Raw genomic sequence first — 16,012 nt, 5'->3', positions numbered from 1 at the left:
TTTGTGAAGGGAGACAGGGAGTTATCCAACTCCCTGCAGTGTAGCCAGGGACTTAACCAATTACTAAGGTAGACTGCCACCACCCCTTTAGGCCCACCTCAGCCTGAGCCAGGGGATTCTCAGACCTTATAGGATGCAATTGAGGCTTAGAGAATCTTTCAGCTTCATTCCACTGTATTCGCAAGCCTCAAGCCTGAAACATTAAATGGTAGTGAGTAACGAACCAGAAGACTCTGGATTTAGTTGTAAAGCTTACTTGAAAGGAAGCACACACAACTCTTAAAGTAGAGATTAAGTTTATTTACATGGGGTAAGGAAAAAAGAGGATGGGAATAAAAAGACATAAAAATCAGAATAAGCTTTGCAAACAGCATTACAGGCAAAAATAAGAAAGGAATACCTAAGCTGCCCTAAGTACAGGTCTTCCAATAGGACAGGGCCCAATCCAGGAATGAAAATCACATGAACCCAAAGGAAAGTTGCAGTATGAGGATGAAGCAATATGGGAAGACTCGAGCCCCCTCCTTTTATGCACAGAGCCTTGACAACTCAAGGAAGATCTCAATTAACCAATCACAGGCCAGCTGAAGCAGCATTCTCAAACCTCAATGGTGGGGGGACCATTCCCACAGGAACATGGCTGAGATCAATTACCAGAATCTTCCTCTGGCCTTGAAGGCCAGAGGCCTCTCCAGATAACAGACATGCAGGTGGCTGCAACACTACATGCCACTTCGGCCTGGCCAAATGGAACTGAACACACGGAGCACAAAAAGAAAATGCGGTTCTTGACAATATTTAAATGGCCGTTTGTCCTCCCCTGCTGAATCTGGACAGACAGGAGAGGAACAGCAGCACAGGCATTTGTAAAGCTATGGAAACTTGCAGAAACACTTTAGACCAGAGGTAGGGTTAAGGTGACCTCCAGATGGCTTGGACTCCTATAAGCCCCATCTTATAGGAGTCCAATGGCCAGGGATTATGGGATCTGTAGTTCAAAACATCTGGAGGGCACCAGGTTGCCTACCCTGTTTCAGGCAACTACAATAACCGTGCATTTCTACAAGAGCAGAAGAAATATAACTTAAGAGTTGGAATTGCTGGTTGTGTCACAGAGGAGTCTTGATCCTGGTCGGGGCAAAAAGGGTGAATGAAGAAATGTTATGAGGCAAAGGCTGTTGTATATAATTATATGAAGAGCTGTAGAAACCTAGATTTTAGGAGATTATTTTTTACTCTTTGTTTTTTTAAGCCGTTTGTTCGTGTGATCGTGAAAAAGCCCCTTGCCATCAAAGGCAAGATTTTCAACCCGTAGACGAGTGCCATCTGACAGCACCGAAGTACGCAGCCAAGCATAGCGGCGCAATGAAATGGAATTTGCCAGTGAACGGCCAGCACAATCCATAACATGCAGAGCTGAATTCATTTGATGCTTGGCTAATCTATGTCCTTCTCGGCAAAGGTTCTGTGCAGCAAGTTTGTCATTTACAGGACATTTATTAATAACATCTTCCATTTTCCCCCAAAGGAACTGTTGGTATTGGGCCATCTGAGCCTGGTAGCTTGCAACCTTGATGGCCAGTGCAGCTGACGAATACCCTTTCCTTCCCATCAGATCAAGTTTACGGCCTTCATCATTAAAGGGAGAAGAGTGTTTCGCAGAATCCTTCTTTTCTTGAAAGGAACTGACAATTAAAGAGTTAGGTTTGGGATGTTTGAAAAGATATTCTGAATCTGGTGAGCAGATCTTGTAGAGATTTTCAATTAGATGAGAAGTCGGAGGAAGACTGGAAGGATTCAACCAGAGATATTTGAGTTTTTCAGTGAAGCCATCCAAAAGAGGCATTGCAACAGACTGAGATGCCTCTGAATCCAGAAATCCATATACATTGTCTGTAGAAGACTTGCTGGGTTTCACAAAGTCAAGTCCAAGGTTCTCAGCCATGCGAATCATCTGCGCCCTATATGTATTTATGTTCTCCCCTGGAGAGAGTGGACGTGGGTCGCCCACAATGTCATCAGGTGAGGACTCCCAGGGACCTTCAGAATCATTATCAGGGAGTGAAGAAGTTGCAGAATCTTCTTTGGCTGGATTTGAAGTCATCTCACCATCTAATGAGTTACAGACCCAGTTAATAGGACAAGTGGGGTCCGTTTGTGTCCCTATGTGTGAAAAGGTCTGTATCAAGGGAGCAATCTGAGAACAGGGAATTGTATATGGATGCTTAATGTAGTGAGGACAGGAATTTTCAGAAGATGTACTGGTTGGTGAAGGAGTGCCAGGTAAGGGGCACCCTGTAGGGGAATCCACTGAAGCCTTGCAGTCAGGCAAATCTTCATTCACTAAGTCAGCCTTCTGCAACATGGTGCCCTCCAGATGTGTTGGACTACAGCTTCCATCATCCACATTTGGAGGGTGCCAGGTTGGGGGAGGCTGCAGCAAATTGAGATCCAAGTCTTGTAGTGAAGATATCTGCAAAGGAGTTCTAGGCCTGGTGAAAATATTGAAATATTGGTGAAGGATAGATGGCTCTGGCATGGATGGGGACTCTGAGCTCTTCTGTGACTTATACTTCTTCTTAGGTGGTTTATCTCCAGGCAACTGTGATGCAGACAAAACTGCTGGCGTAGCAACATTATGCTCATATTCAGGAAAGTGAAACTCATCGGGCTGACTGGAACTGCCCAAATCTTGAGAAGTCTGAATTAATGCAAGACTAGCACCCAAAAAAGGCTGGAAATCTTTGTTGCCTGAAGCTGAAGATTTAGACTCCGAAGACACTGAACATGAGAGCACTTCAGAAGCCACCAGTTGAGGCATGGATGACGTAGAAGTTGAGGGCACTGGAGCAGAGGACTTGTGAGCAAAAAGTACAGTGGAAATGGAAGTTCGTGCCTGGTGGAAGGATGGCCTCACAAAAGGGGAACAGAAATCAGATGAGCTGTGGGACACAGAAGTGGCTCCTAAAGAGAGAACCAGACATTTTTATTTACACAGTCACTTCTTAAAAATGGCTTTGCTAACCGTGAAATGACACAAACATAGAAAAGAATTGGAAAAATTGGAAAAAGAGAAACTGCAAAGAAACAGAACTATCAACACTCACAGACTCCAAAATCTGGTGTTCCCTGTGTGGTCAGAAAGGAACTGACCAGGAAAGCACTAGCAGCTACTGCAGCCTCACCTCATGAAAGGAATGCCATTCTGCAGGGATGCGAGGAAATGTGAGGAGGGACAATGGAAGAAAACCAATAGGTAAGAGAGAGGCAATGATCCCAAAGTGATGTGATGATGTATAGAAAAGAAAAGTAACGTTGCATTTATGAAGTTCTTATGTATTATTTAAACATTATTGTCCCCGTTTATTCTGTAATGGAGTTTCCAGCAGTTTCAAAGTAACAGGAGTGGAATGAAGGTAGCAGCTTTTAGACATAGGGAAAGTGTATGTCTGGACATCACTGCTGGACAGAAATAGACTGGTCAGTTATCCATGTATTGATAATGTCACATTTAGATTACATTAATGTGTTGTATGTGGGGCTGCCTATGAGGACTGCTCAGAAACTACAATTAGGTCAAAATACAGCAGTATGACTATTAACTGCAGCTGGACATACAGAATGCATTAGGGCTGTGCATGGACCCCCCGACCCGGAGGCCACTCTGGGGCTTCCGAGGTGGGCGTGATTTGGCTCCAGCTGACTCAGGGGCCCCCCGACTCGCTTCAGCCCATGAAGCCAAAGCAGGATTCAGACATCTGAATCCCGCTTCGCCTCCCCAACATGCTGCCCAGCCCCCAGCTCCTTACCTGGGGCCTTGTTCCATGGGGGGGTGCCACCACCGGCGGAGCCACCACTGGGGGAGCTGCTGCTGCCCCTGCTGTCAGTGCTGCTGGGGAGTCAATGCTGGCGCTGCCGGGGGAACGGCCACTGCTGCCACCACTGCCACCACCGGGGGAGCCGCTGCTGCCGCCAGCTCCTAGGCCTCCGGATGTGTGCCAGCAGCTGTCTTGTTGTTTTGGGGGATGGGGGGCATTTTTAAAATGTGACTTCCTGTATTTCTGGAAATACAGGGAGTTGCCATTTTAAAAATGGCTCCCCCCCTCCAGAACAACAAGTCCCAGAAAAGGAGCTGGGGCCTGGGCGGTGGCAGCGGCATGGCAGCTGGGCTTCCAGATCACACTGAAGCGCACTGAAGCAACCTGCTTCGCTTCAGGTTGCTTCGGGCCTCCTCCGCCTCTCTTTGGAGGTGGCGCCAGGCACCCCGCTTCGACTCAGAGCTCGGGCTTCGGGCTGAAGCGGTGCATAGCCCTAGAACGTATCTTGTCAGTTCTTAATAGTTACAGCAGCCCCTGGCCTGTTTCTGGGCATAATTCAAAATGCTGGCTTTGACCTACAGAACCCTCAACAACTAGAGACTAAGTGAGACGAAGGGCCACCTGTTCCCTCAGGAACCTGTCTGAGTGTCAAGATCAACCTCTGACACCCTGCTCTGGATCCCAACACATTCTGAAGGGTGATGACAGGAGACGAGGGCTTTTCTGTTTTGGTACCCCATAACTGGCCTGGCACCATCCTCCCCAAGATCTGGGACTTCCCTTTCCTTACTGTTCCTGGTGGCTTTGAGGAACATCTCCGCCTGGTACTTGCAGTTGATGGTTTCCAGCACCTCGGCCATCACCTCCACAGCATAATCCTCCTTGTAGTAGTTCAGCAGTAAGCCACTCAGGTCCACAGGATCTGCTTGCTGCAGCTGCCCTTTGGGGATTTTGCTGAAGCCATTTTTGATGGGGAACTTGTTGAGTTTGGACTTGAACTTCTTATATTCAGTCTCATCCAGGTCCTCCAGGGTGTCCAAAAGGTGGTCATCGATGGTCTTCTGTGCCATTGTGGCTCTTCAGTGGAAGAAGGCTACAAAGGCAAACAGGAGAAAAATCTAAGTTTGCTGCCCCCTCCCAGTGACTGGTGGTGAGTGGGCTAGGAAGTATAGCTGGCCTGAGGCCAGCATGAAATGATCTTGAGGTACTTCCAGATGAGACTTTGATTCCCCATTCAGAGACAGCAACCAACCCAACTTGCACGTAAACATAAGCCACACTGATGGCTTATGTTTACTGACCCAATTTTGCACGTAAACGTAAGCAACACACACTCAGGGGCAAAGCAAACGGAGCTGGCTGGATAAAAAAAGTCATCTGGTAAATTCTGGAATAATAAATAATATTAATTATTAACCTACCTCACAGGGCTGTTGTTGTGAGGATAAAATGGAGGAGGAGGAGGATTATGTACGCCACCTTGAGTTCCTTGGAGGAAAAAAGGCGGGATATAAATGTAATAAATGTAATGTAATGTAATGTTAATGACCACCCACCACCCATATTTTCAAGGTAAGCACAGCGCTATCCTATACATGTCTATTTAGAAGAGAGCCATAGAGTTCAACGGGACTTACTCCCCAGATAAATGTGGATTGAATTGCAGCTTCATTTTATCCTTCCTGAGGTTCCCTTTCCCAACTTGTTAATCACCTCATGAGGGGAACAGATGAGGGATTTTAGACAAGGCAAGGCAGGATAGGCATCTCCACACACATTCTGAGGGGAGGAGGGGCAGCCAAACCCCAAATACCCCCCTCCCCACTTGGGGGGCGCAGCGCTTGGCACTGTTAGGTGTGTTCTAGGGCATATAAAAACCCACTTATCCCACGTTAACTGAGTGTGTAACTCAGAACTGTCTGAGAGCCTGGGACAGGTGGAATAGACTACTTTTGAGAACCTCTGTGTTTTCACAACATCCCGGATCTCCTACGATAGAACCGAAGTCCCTCCCCCGGTCAGTAGTTGGCCGAGGCACATCCATCCAGCCCCCACGGATTGTCCTTCTACAGAAGGCCTACAGGCAACATTGCCAACTTCTCAAATGGCACCTGCTCCCCTGCCATTACCTGATCTGCAGACTTTAGCAGGAAAGTAAGGGGCAGGCCAGACACGCTGCACTTGAAGATTTCCGCAATCGAGCCAAGGCTTAAAGGCGAAGCGGGAGGGGTGCCTTCCGCATCAACTGGCAATCCTGCGTCCACCGGATCCACCGTGGCCTCGATGCCCGCCTTAGAGCGAGGGGGCCGGTGCTGCGTTGCGTGCCAAGGCCGCCCGAACAGCTTCCCTTGGCGGCGCCTCTCTCCCTGCCCCCGCTGCCGAGGGCTGCCTCTTCCCCTCCGCGCACAGCCGCCCCTCACCCGCCTGCCAGGCGCAAGGTCTCTTTGGCCAGGCAGCCTCTCCTCACCGCCCCCCCGGCTCAAGCAGTGGCGGGCTGGCGGGGGCAACCCGCCCTCTTCTTCCCCAGCATCCCAGCTCCCTCCAGCCCAGGCACAACGGCAGCGGCACCGCCGCGGAGCCGGGGCCCGCAGGGAGCCTGTTGCCCCTCCGCTCTCGCCGCGCCGCACTCTCGGGCTCAAGCCCCTCAGGCGCCCCATTCAGTGCCCGCGCCACCGGCAGACGCCCCGCCTCCCGCGCCTGCGCACTGCTCCCCGCCGCGTTCGCGCCTTTCCACCTCAGAGCTGATTGGCTGCTTTCCCCTTTCGTCACGGCCGCCTCACGGCTGGCAGCTGCTGATTCTTCCTCCGGGCCGCTGGCCGTGCGACAGCATCGCTGGCCCGCGAGAGGGTTGGGGCCGAGGCCGCGCTGGCCTGCCGGCGAGGGGGTGGGGGATTGGCCTGTTGCGGCTGGGCACGGCGGCTCTGCGTCAAAAGACGCCGTGCCTGCCCCCCTCCCTCCCTCCCTCCCTCCGCGCCCTCCTCCGAAAAGAGATGCGGCTCACCCGCGCATGGCTGCGCGGCGCTGCCTAGCTCAGGAAGTTTAGGGCTTCCTGAGGGAAAGCCGCGTCCGCCTGTCGCAGCGAACACAAAGGATCTTGTGCCGCCCATTTGGGCATAGCCTTTCGTGAAGCGGGCTATAGGCCGTGAAAGCTTATGTCAGAATAAATTTGTTAGCCTGTAAGGTGGCACGAGACTCCTCCTCGTTGTTATTTACAGTTGCCCGCGTAAGAGCGATGGTCAGCTTCATCCTATCCTGACTGGGTTTCGAGCCTCCCCTCAGAGTCACAGTTCACTGTTTTTGTCTCTCAGGCTGCAGGCGAGACAACCTCCTCCTAGTCCACGGGCCAGGGGCCTGACAAAGGGGTGATGGTTGCCATCTGAACTGAATAAACAAGGTAGCCTTTTTTTTAATAGCCCGTGGCCCTAGTAAAATTATTGGGCTTTAGTAATGAATAGCTTTTCACTAAAAAAAACAACACCCTAACTGTGTAACTGAAAATACGTAACGCTTGTTTGGCCCTATAACTTTGACACCCTTTGCCCAGTCGGGGCCCCAAAGCACTCAGTGACCAGAAAAAAAACCTGAAAACCATACACAGTTTAAGAGATGTACTGAAGCACTTGTCTCATAAAACTGGCAGTAGTTAATAGTAGAAATGGATACTTCACACCAAACTGTAAACTGTGCTGCTTGACAGGTGCCCCACCCCTTTGGAGACTGGATGTCCCAGCTCAGGAAGTCCTGCCCCAGAAGGAGCAATCAGCTATCTGAGTCATGTGACCGTCAGGGTCTCCTGACGGGTCATGTGATCCTTCTACAAACTCATCATGCCACCGTGGACCAATAGGAAGAGGTTTTAGAGTCCTAACTGATGTGGAAGTGGAAATGGCTCCACAGGGGTCATTTCCAAAGCCTCCCCAGATTGGCCTAGTGGGGTCATGTGACTCCTCTAGGAACTTGCCCTATCACAACGGGTCAATTGGAAGAGGTTGTAGCCCCCTGACATGCACAGTTGGCCTGTCAGGGCTCACGTGGCCCTGTAAAGTCACGCCCCACCCCACTGACCAATAGGGAGAGTTTTACCCCCAGAAAAATACACTTTTCCATCAACCAATCAGAAGCAGGGGCAATCAGATTCAATAAAAAAGGTAAAGGTGTCCCTAGCCAGTCGTGTCCGACGCTAGGGTGTGGTGCTCATCCCTGTTTCTAATCCGAAGAGCCAGCGCTGTCCGAAGACGCTTCCGTGGTCATGTGGCCGGCATGACTGAACACCGAGGTGCACGGAATGCTGTTACCTTTCCCGCCGAGGCGGTACCTATTTATCTACTTGCGATTTCTTGCTTTCAAACTGCTAGGTTGGCAGAAGCTGGGACTGAAGACAGGAGCTCACTCCGTCACGCACCACTCGGGTCTCGAACTGCTGACATGCCGACCTTCCAGTCTGCAGTTCAGCTTCTTAACCACTAAGCCACCGCGGCCCCTCATTCAATAAAGGCAGCCTATTTTTCTTAGAAGAAATGGAGTAGCACTCATAGTCAACAAAAGGGTGGGAAAAGCAGTACTGGGGTACAATCTTAAAAATGATAGAATGATCTCAGTACGAATCCAAGGCAAACCATTCAACATCACAGTAATTCAAGTCTATGCCCCAACCACTGAGGCCGAAGAAGCTGAGGTTGATTGGTTCTATGAACACCTCCAACACCTTCTAGAACTAACACCAAAAAAAGATGTCCTCTTCATCATAGGGGACTGGAATGCTAAAGTAGGAAGTCAAGAAATCACCGGGATAACAGGCAGGCATGGCCTTGGTGTACAAAATGAAGCAGGACAAAAGCTAATAGAGTTTTGCCAAGAGAACATGCTGATCATAGCAAACACTCTTTTCCAACAGCACAAGAGGCAACTCTACACATGGACGTCACCAGATGGTCAATATCGAAATCAGATTGATTATGTCCTTTGCAGCCAAAGATGGAGAAGCTCCATACAGTCAGTCAAAACAAGACCTGGAGCTGACTGTGGCTCAGATCATGAGCTGCTTCTTGCAAAATTTCGGCTTAAATTGAAGAACGTCGGGAAAACCACTAAACCGTTCAGGTATGACCTAAATCATATCCCTGATGAATATACAGTGGAGGTGAGGAATAGATTTCAGGGATTAGACCTGATAGACAGAGTGCCTGAGGAACTATGGACGGAGGTCCGTAACATTGTTCAGGAGGCAGCAACGAAATCCGTCCCAAAGAAAAAGAAATGCAAGAAAGCCAAGTGGCTGTCTGATGAGGCTTTACAAGTAGCTGAGGAAAGAAGGGAAGCGAAAAGCAAGGGAGAAAGGGGAAGATATACCCAACTGAATGCAGAGTTCCAGAGAATAGCAAGGAGAGACAAGAAGGCCTTCTTAAATGAACAATGCAAAGAAATCGAGGAAAACAACAGAATGGGAAAGACTAGAGATCTCTTCAAGAAAATTGGAGATCTCAAGGGAACGTTTTGTGCAAAGACGGGCATGATAAAGGACAAAGAAGGCAGGGACCTAACAGAAGCAGATGAGATTAAGAAGAGGTGGCAAGAATACACAGAAGAACTATACAGGAAAGATCTGAATGTCCCTGACAGCCATGATAGTGCGGTCACTGAACTTGAGCCGGACATCCTAGAGAGTGAAGTCAAGTGGGCCTTAGGAAGCATTAGTAACAACAAAGCTAGCGGAGATGACAGTATTCCAGCCGAGCTATTTAAAATCCTAAAAGATGATGCTTTTAAAGTGCTGCATTCAATATGCCAACAAATCTGGAACACTCAACAGTGGCCACAAGACTGGAAAAGGTCAGTTTACATTCCAGTTCCAAAGAAGGGCAACGCCAAAGAGTGTTCAAACTACCGCACCATTGCGCTCATTTCACATGCCAGCAAGGTGATGCTCAAAATCCTACAAGCTAGGCTTCAGCAGTATGCGAACCGAGAACTACCGGAAGTACAAGCTGGGTTTCGAAGAGGCAGAGGAACTAGAGATCAAATCGCCAACATTCGCTGGATCATGGAGAAAGCAAGACAATTCCAGAAAAACGTCTATTTCTCCTTCATTGACTACGCTAAAGCCTTTGATTGTGTGGATCACAACAAACTGTGGCAAATTCTTAAAGTGATGGGAGTACCAGACCACCTTACCTGTCTCCTGAGAAACCTGTACGAGGGTCAAGAAGCAACAGTAAGAACCAGACATGGAACAACCGATTGGTTCAAAATTGGGAAAGGAGTACGACAAGGCTGCATATTGTCACCCTGCTTATTTAACTTATATGCAGAGTACATCATGAGAAATGCCGGGTTGGATGAATCAGAGGTCGGAATTAAGATTGCTGGGAGAATTATCAACAACCTCCGATATGCAGACGATACCACCCTAATGGCAGAAAGCGAAGAGGATCTCAAGAGCCTCTTGTTGAGGGTGAAAGAGGAGAGTGCAAAAGCTGGTTTGAAACTCAACATTAAAAAAACGAAGATCATGGCATCTGGCCCCATCACTTCCTGGCATATAGAAGGGGAAGAAATGGAAGCAGTGACAGATTTTACTTTCTTGGGCTCCAAGATCACCGCAGACGGTGACTGTAGCCATGAAATTAAAAGACACTTGCTCCAACCTAGACAGCATAGTAAGAAGCAGAGACATCAGCTTGCCGACAAAGGTCCGTCTAATCAAAGCTATGGTTTTCCCAGTAGTAATGTATGGCTGTGAGAGCTGGACTATAAGGAAGGCTGAGCGCCGAAGAATTGATGCTTTCGAACTGTGGTGCTGGAGAAGACTCTTACGAGTGCCCTGGACTGCAAGGAGGTCAAATCAGTCCATCCTAAAGGAAATCAACCCTGAGTGCTCATTGGAAGGACAGATAATGAAGCTGAAGCTCCAATATTTTGGCCACCTAATGCGAAGAGAAAACTCCCTGGAAAAGACCCTGATGCTGGGAAAGACTGAAGGCAAAAGGAGAAGGGGACGGCAGAGGATGAGATGGCTAGATAGCATCACTGATGCAATGAATATGAACTTGAGCACGCTCCGGGAGAGAGCGCAGGACAGGAAGGCCTGGCGTGCTATGGTCCATGGGGTCACGAAGAGTCGGACACGACTGAACGACTGAACAACAACAATTTTTCTTGTCCAGACACATTTTCTGCACAGAGAACATCAAGCTGCCAAGAGTGACTCAGGGGCCCATGGGGTTTTCTTATCCCCTGGCACCCTTGGTCATTAAACCCAGAAAGATGGAAACTGCCCAGATGACACCGGCAGGCATAAAAATTACACCGGGGAAGGGAACTGGTGTCACAGCTCCTGAGTATATAATTAAAAAGAGTTCTGCTGTAACAGAGAGCTTACCTTTAGCCGTATTTCCCTCCGGACAAGGTTCTGTTCCTGAAACCCCATTCCAGGCTGATTGGAGTATGGCTTGAACTGAAAAATGGTCTGATACAGAGTGTGATTGTGGCTGTGATCTAAAAGCTGAATTTCACTACTGAGTTATTTATAGTGGATCAAGTCATCAAAAGAGCAAAGAGGCCTGTACACCAGTTAAAAGATGATGAAGAAGACACAGTTGTGGGGACTTTCTGTCCTGAAGAATTACAGAAGGTTAATGCCAAGGAGGATAGGGTGTATAGGATTGAAGAAATCCTAGCTACAAAAGGTAGGGTAGGAGAAAGTATCACCTAGTGAAATGGTTAGGCTGGCCTAGCAAGTTCAGCAGTTGGGTGCTCGCTTCTGATCTTTGTGAACCTCTATAGAAGGGCAGAGAAGGACGGGTGACAGTGGATTTTACATTACCCTTCCTAGCAATGCCTGTGCAGAGGTTTTCCCACCAGTTCAGCCTTTACTATACAGTTAGCAAGTTAGCAAGATCTCTGGATCTTCCAGGGTCATGGGAAGTGGGTCTAGATGAGATACAGTACCCACACAGCTAGAACACTAACTGCTGATGCACAATTTGAAATTGCTCAAGGGGAAAGGAAGTGTGCCTTTTTTCTGCGCCATGGCTATTATGCTATCATTCCTGAGCTGCTTGAAAATATGAACAACGTTACGCTAGATAGCCATGATGCCCCAGAAGTGATCCTGACCTATGATCCAGTGTCTAGAAAAATTAGTCTTTCTAGAAATGCATACCTTTCTAGCTAGTGCAGAGCTGGCCCACATATTAGGGCTGTTTCCTGGACATCCTGTCAAAAAAATGCCTTTTGCGGCAGACGTTACTGGCAGCTTTAACACCTAATGCATCTACACAGACATTGCGGAGCACCAGATAGTGGGGGACTTTTGCATACTTTTACTGTGCTGTGTAGCGGTGCATGGATAGAACAACAAATGTGTCAACATTGGCTATGATGAGCCTCACTATATCCCAGTGAATAGGCATCACATTGACACCATCACTGTTGAAATAAAGACGGATCAGAACAAGTACCATTTCGTTTTGGTAAGGTGGTTGTGCTCCAGCAAAGGAGATCGTTACCTTGTCGTGGTGCTGGAGCTTGAGCACCTCAATGACATCATGAGCTAAACCGTGAAGGGACACCCAAGACGGGAAGGTCATGGCAGAGAGGCCAGACTAAATACGATCCCTGGGGAAGGAAATGGCAACCCACCCCAATATTCTTGCCATGAAAACTAAATGGATCAGTACAACCAGAGATATGTGGGTATACCATCAGAAGATGGGACTCCCAGGTCAGAAGATGGTCAAAATGCTACTGGGGAGGAACAGAGGATAAGTTCAACTAGCCCCAGATGTGATGACGCAGCTAGCTCAAAGCCGAAAGGACGGCTAGCAGCCGATTGTGCTGGTGATGAACGACGAATCCGATGTTCTAAAGATCAACACACAATAGGAACCTGGAATGTAAGATCTACGAGCCAGGGCAAATTGGATGTGGTTATTAGTGAGATGTCAAGATTAAATATAGACATTTTGGGTTTCAGTGAACTGAAATGGACTGGAATGGGCCACTTCACATCAAATGACCACCAGATCTACTACTGTGGACAAGAGGACCACAGAAGAAATGGAGTAGCCTTCGTAATTAATAATAAAGTGGCTAAAGTAGTGCTTGGATACAATCCAAAAAATGACAGAATGATCTCAATTCGAATTCAGGGTAAGCCATGTAACATCACAGTGATCCAAATATACACCCCAACCACAGATGCTGAAGAAGCAGAAGTAGATCAGTTCTATGAGGATCTGCAGCACCTACTGGACAGTACGCCAAAAACTATGTTATTTTCATTACAGGAGACTGGAATGCTAAGGTGGGTAGTCAAACGACACGTGGAATTACAGGCAAGCATGGTCTGGGAGAACAAAATGAAGCAGGACATAGGCTGATAGAATTTTGCCAAGACAACTCACTGTGCATAACAAACACTCTCTTCCAACAACCTAAGAGACGACTTTATACATGGACTTCACCAGACGGCTGACACCGAAATCAGATTGACTACATCCTTTGTAGCCAAAGGTGGCGGACATCTATGCAGTTGGTAAAAACAAGACCTGGAGCTGATCGTAGTTCAGATCACGAACTTCTTATTGCACAATTTAGAATCAGACTAAAGAGAATAGGGAAGACCCACAGATCAGTTAGATATAAGCTCACTAATATTCCTCATGAATATGCAGTGGAGGTGAAGAATAGATTTAAGGGACTAGATTTAGTAGATAGGGTCCCGGAAGAACTATGGACAGAAGTTCACAACATTGTTCAGGAGGCGGCAGCAAAAAATGTCCCAAAGAAAAAGAAAACCAAGAAGGCAAGATGGCTGTCTGCTGAGACACTGGAAGCAGCCCAAGAAAGAAGGAAAGCAAAAGGCAACAGTGATAGGGGGAGATATGCCCAATTAAATGCAAAATTCCAGAGGTTAGCCAGAAGAGATCAGGAATTATTTTTAAACAAGCAATGCGCGGAAGCGGAAGAAGATAATAGAACAGGAAGGACAAGAGACCTCTTCCAGAAAATTAGAAACATTGGAGGTAAATTCCAGGCAAAAATGGGTATGATCAAAAACAAAGATGGCAAGGACCTAACCGAAGCAGAAGAGATCAAGAAAAGGTGGCAAGAATATACGGAAGATCTGTATAGGAAGGATAACAACATCGGGGATAGATTTGACGGTGCGGTCAGTGAGCTAGAGCCAGACATCCTGAAGAGTGAGGTTGAATGGGCCTTAAGAAGCATTGCTAATAACAAGGCAGCAGGAGATGACAGTATCCCAGCTGAACTGTTTAAAATCTTGCAAGATGATGCTGTCAAGGTGTTGCATGCCATATGCCAGCAAATTTGGAAAACACAAGAATGGCCAACAGATTGGAAAAAATCACCTTATATCCCCATACCAAAAAAGGGAAGCACCAAAGAATGTTCAAACTATCGAACAGTGGCACTTATTTCACATGCCAGTAAGGTAATGCTCAAGATCTTGCAAGGTAGACTCCAGCAATTCATGGAACGAGAATTGCCACATGTACAAGCTGGGTTTAGAAAAGGCAGAGGAAGTAGAGACCAAATTGCCAATATCCGCTGGATAATGGAGAAAGCCAGGGAGTTTCAGAAAAACATCTATTTCTGTTTTATTGACTATTCTAAAGCCTTTGACTGTGTGGATCATAACAAATTGTGGCAAGTTCTTGGTGGTATGGGGATACCAAGTCATCTTGTCTGCCTCCTGAGGAATCTGTATAATGACCAAGTAGCAATGGTAAGAACAGACCACGGAACAACGGACTGGTTTAAGATTGGGAAAGGAGTATGGCAGGGTTGTATACTCTCACCCTACTTATTCAACTTGTACACAGAACACATCATGTGACGTGCTGGGCTTGATGAAGCCAAGGCTGGAGTTAAAATCACTGGAAGAAACATTAACAATCTCCGATATGCAGATGATACCACTTTGATGGCTGAAAGCGAGGAGGAGCTGAGGAACCTTATGACGAAGGTGAAAGAAGAAAGTGCAAAAGCTGGGTTGCAGTTAAACCTCAAAAAACCAAGATTATGGCAACCAGCTTGATTGATAACTGACAAATAGAGGGAGAAAACGTGGAGGCAGTGACAGACTTTGTCTTTCTAGGCGCAAAGATTACTGCAGACGCTGAGTGCAGCCAGGAAATCAGAAGATGTTTACTTCTTGGGAGGACAGCAATGACAAATCTTGATATAATAGTGAAGAGCAGAGACATCACACTGACAACAAAGGTCCGCATAGTTAAAGCAATGGTATTCCCCGTAGTAACCTATGGCTGCGAGAGCTGGACCATAAGGAAGGCTGAGTGAAGGAAGATAGATGCTTTTGAACTGTGGTGCTGGAGGAAAATTGTGAGAGTGCCTTGGACTGCAAGAAGATCAAACCAGTCCATACTCCAGGAAATAAAGCCAGACTGCTCACTGGAGGGAATGATATTAAAGGCAAAACTGAAGTACTTTGGCCACATAATGAGAAGACAGGACACCCTGGAGAAGATGCTGATGCTAGGGAAAGTGGAAGGCAAAAGGAAGAAGGGCCAACCAAGGGCAAGATGGATGGATGATATTCTGGAGGTGACGGACTCGACCTTGGGGGAGCTGGGGGTGGCGACAGCTGACAGGAAGCTCTGGTGTGGGCTGGTCCATGAAGTCACAAAGAGTCAGAAGCTACTGACCGAATAAACAACAACAAAGTGGTTGTGAAGCTGCACTTTTGCCCCTGGAGGGCCCTGGTGTTTTTTTTTTTAAATGGCTATCCTAAAAACATATGGGGACCCTGGCCTTTATAGGGATTATTATAGGGCCCAGGCAGGATATGCTCTGCCAGGATACCATGGGACCCCTGTTATGTATGGAGCAGGGATTGGTGGGATTTTCAGGAGCCTTTTCCAAAAAGCAGTTCCCCTTTTGAGAAGAGGCTCGGACATCATTAAACACCACACAAAGACAGCTGCTTGTAATATTGCTAAAGATGTGGTTGGCCATGTTACTCAAGCAGTTTTGAATAAAGTGAACCCCCCACTTTCACAAGAGGGGTCAGGCCTGTGTATATTAAAAGGAGAAGGGGCCTAAAAGAAAAGCATCATGAGTGATATTGATTGGCCACTCCAACTCCTTAAAAGAAAAGCTCTGAGAGGAAAGAGATGTCAGAAGAAGAGCACTGTAAGAAAGAAAAGTGC

General features: G+C 47.5%; 1 protein-coding gene across 5 annotated transcripts; it reads right to left on the bottom strand.

The window, feature by feature from the left end:
- Positions 1-281: 281 nt before the first annotated feature.
- Positions 282-6,521, bottom strand: LOC146342240 (pyrin domain-containing protein 1-like). 5 transcript variants are annotated; one of them, XM_084805981.1, is made up of 4 exons: positions 5,948-6,495; positions 5,240-5,306; positions 4,595-4,911; positions 282-2,964 (listed from the first exon to the last, which is right to left on the bottom strand). In XM_084805981.1, exons 3-4 carry the CDS (start codon positions 4,886-4,888, stop codon positions 2,914-2,916), a joined length of 345 nt encoding a protein of 114 aa, XP_084662107.1. In that variant the 5' UTR covers positions 4,889-4,911; positions 5,240-5,306; positions 5,948-6,495; the 3' UTR covers positions 282-2,913. The 5 variants fall into 5 exon arrangements, with proteins under 5 accessions (XP_084662107.1, XP_084662108.1, XP_084662104.1 ...); XM_084805978.1 differs by having other exon boundaries at positions 287-2,964; positions 4,609-4,911; positions 5,948-6,521; XM_084805982.1 differs by lacking the exon at positions 5,240-5,306 and having other exon boundaries at positions 5,948-6,480.
- Positions 6,522-16,012: the final 9,491 nt, after the last annotated feature.

The sequence above is a fragment of the Heloderma suspectum genome, chromosome 6, assembly GCF_057233095.1.
Source record: "Heloderma suspectum isolate Gila_16-S chromosome 6, 16-S_ref, whole genome shotgun sequence".
In the NCBI taxonomy this organism is placed as follows: Eukaryota; Metazoa; Chordata; class Lepidosauria; order Squamata; family Helodermatidae; genus Heloderma; species Heloderma suspectum.
Note: the sequence above shows the minus strand (reverse complement) of the source record. Positions and strands in the feature narration are given on the sequence as shown.

Excerpts from the sequence above, each read along its gene's own strand:
- LOC146342240 (XM_084805978.1), bottom strand. The coding sequence starts at position 4,888 with ATGGCACAGAAGACCATCGATGACCACCTTTTGGACACCCTGGAGGAC. Across the intron at positions 2,965-4,608 it reads CCTCAAAGCCACCAGGAACA|GAGCCACTTCTGTGTCCCAC; the intron begins GTAAGGAAAGGG and ends TTCTCTCTTTAG.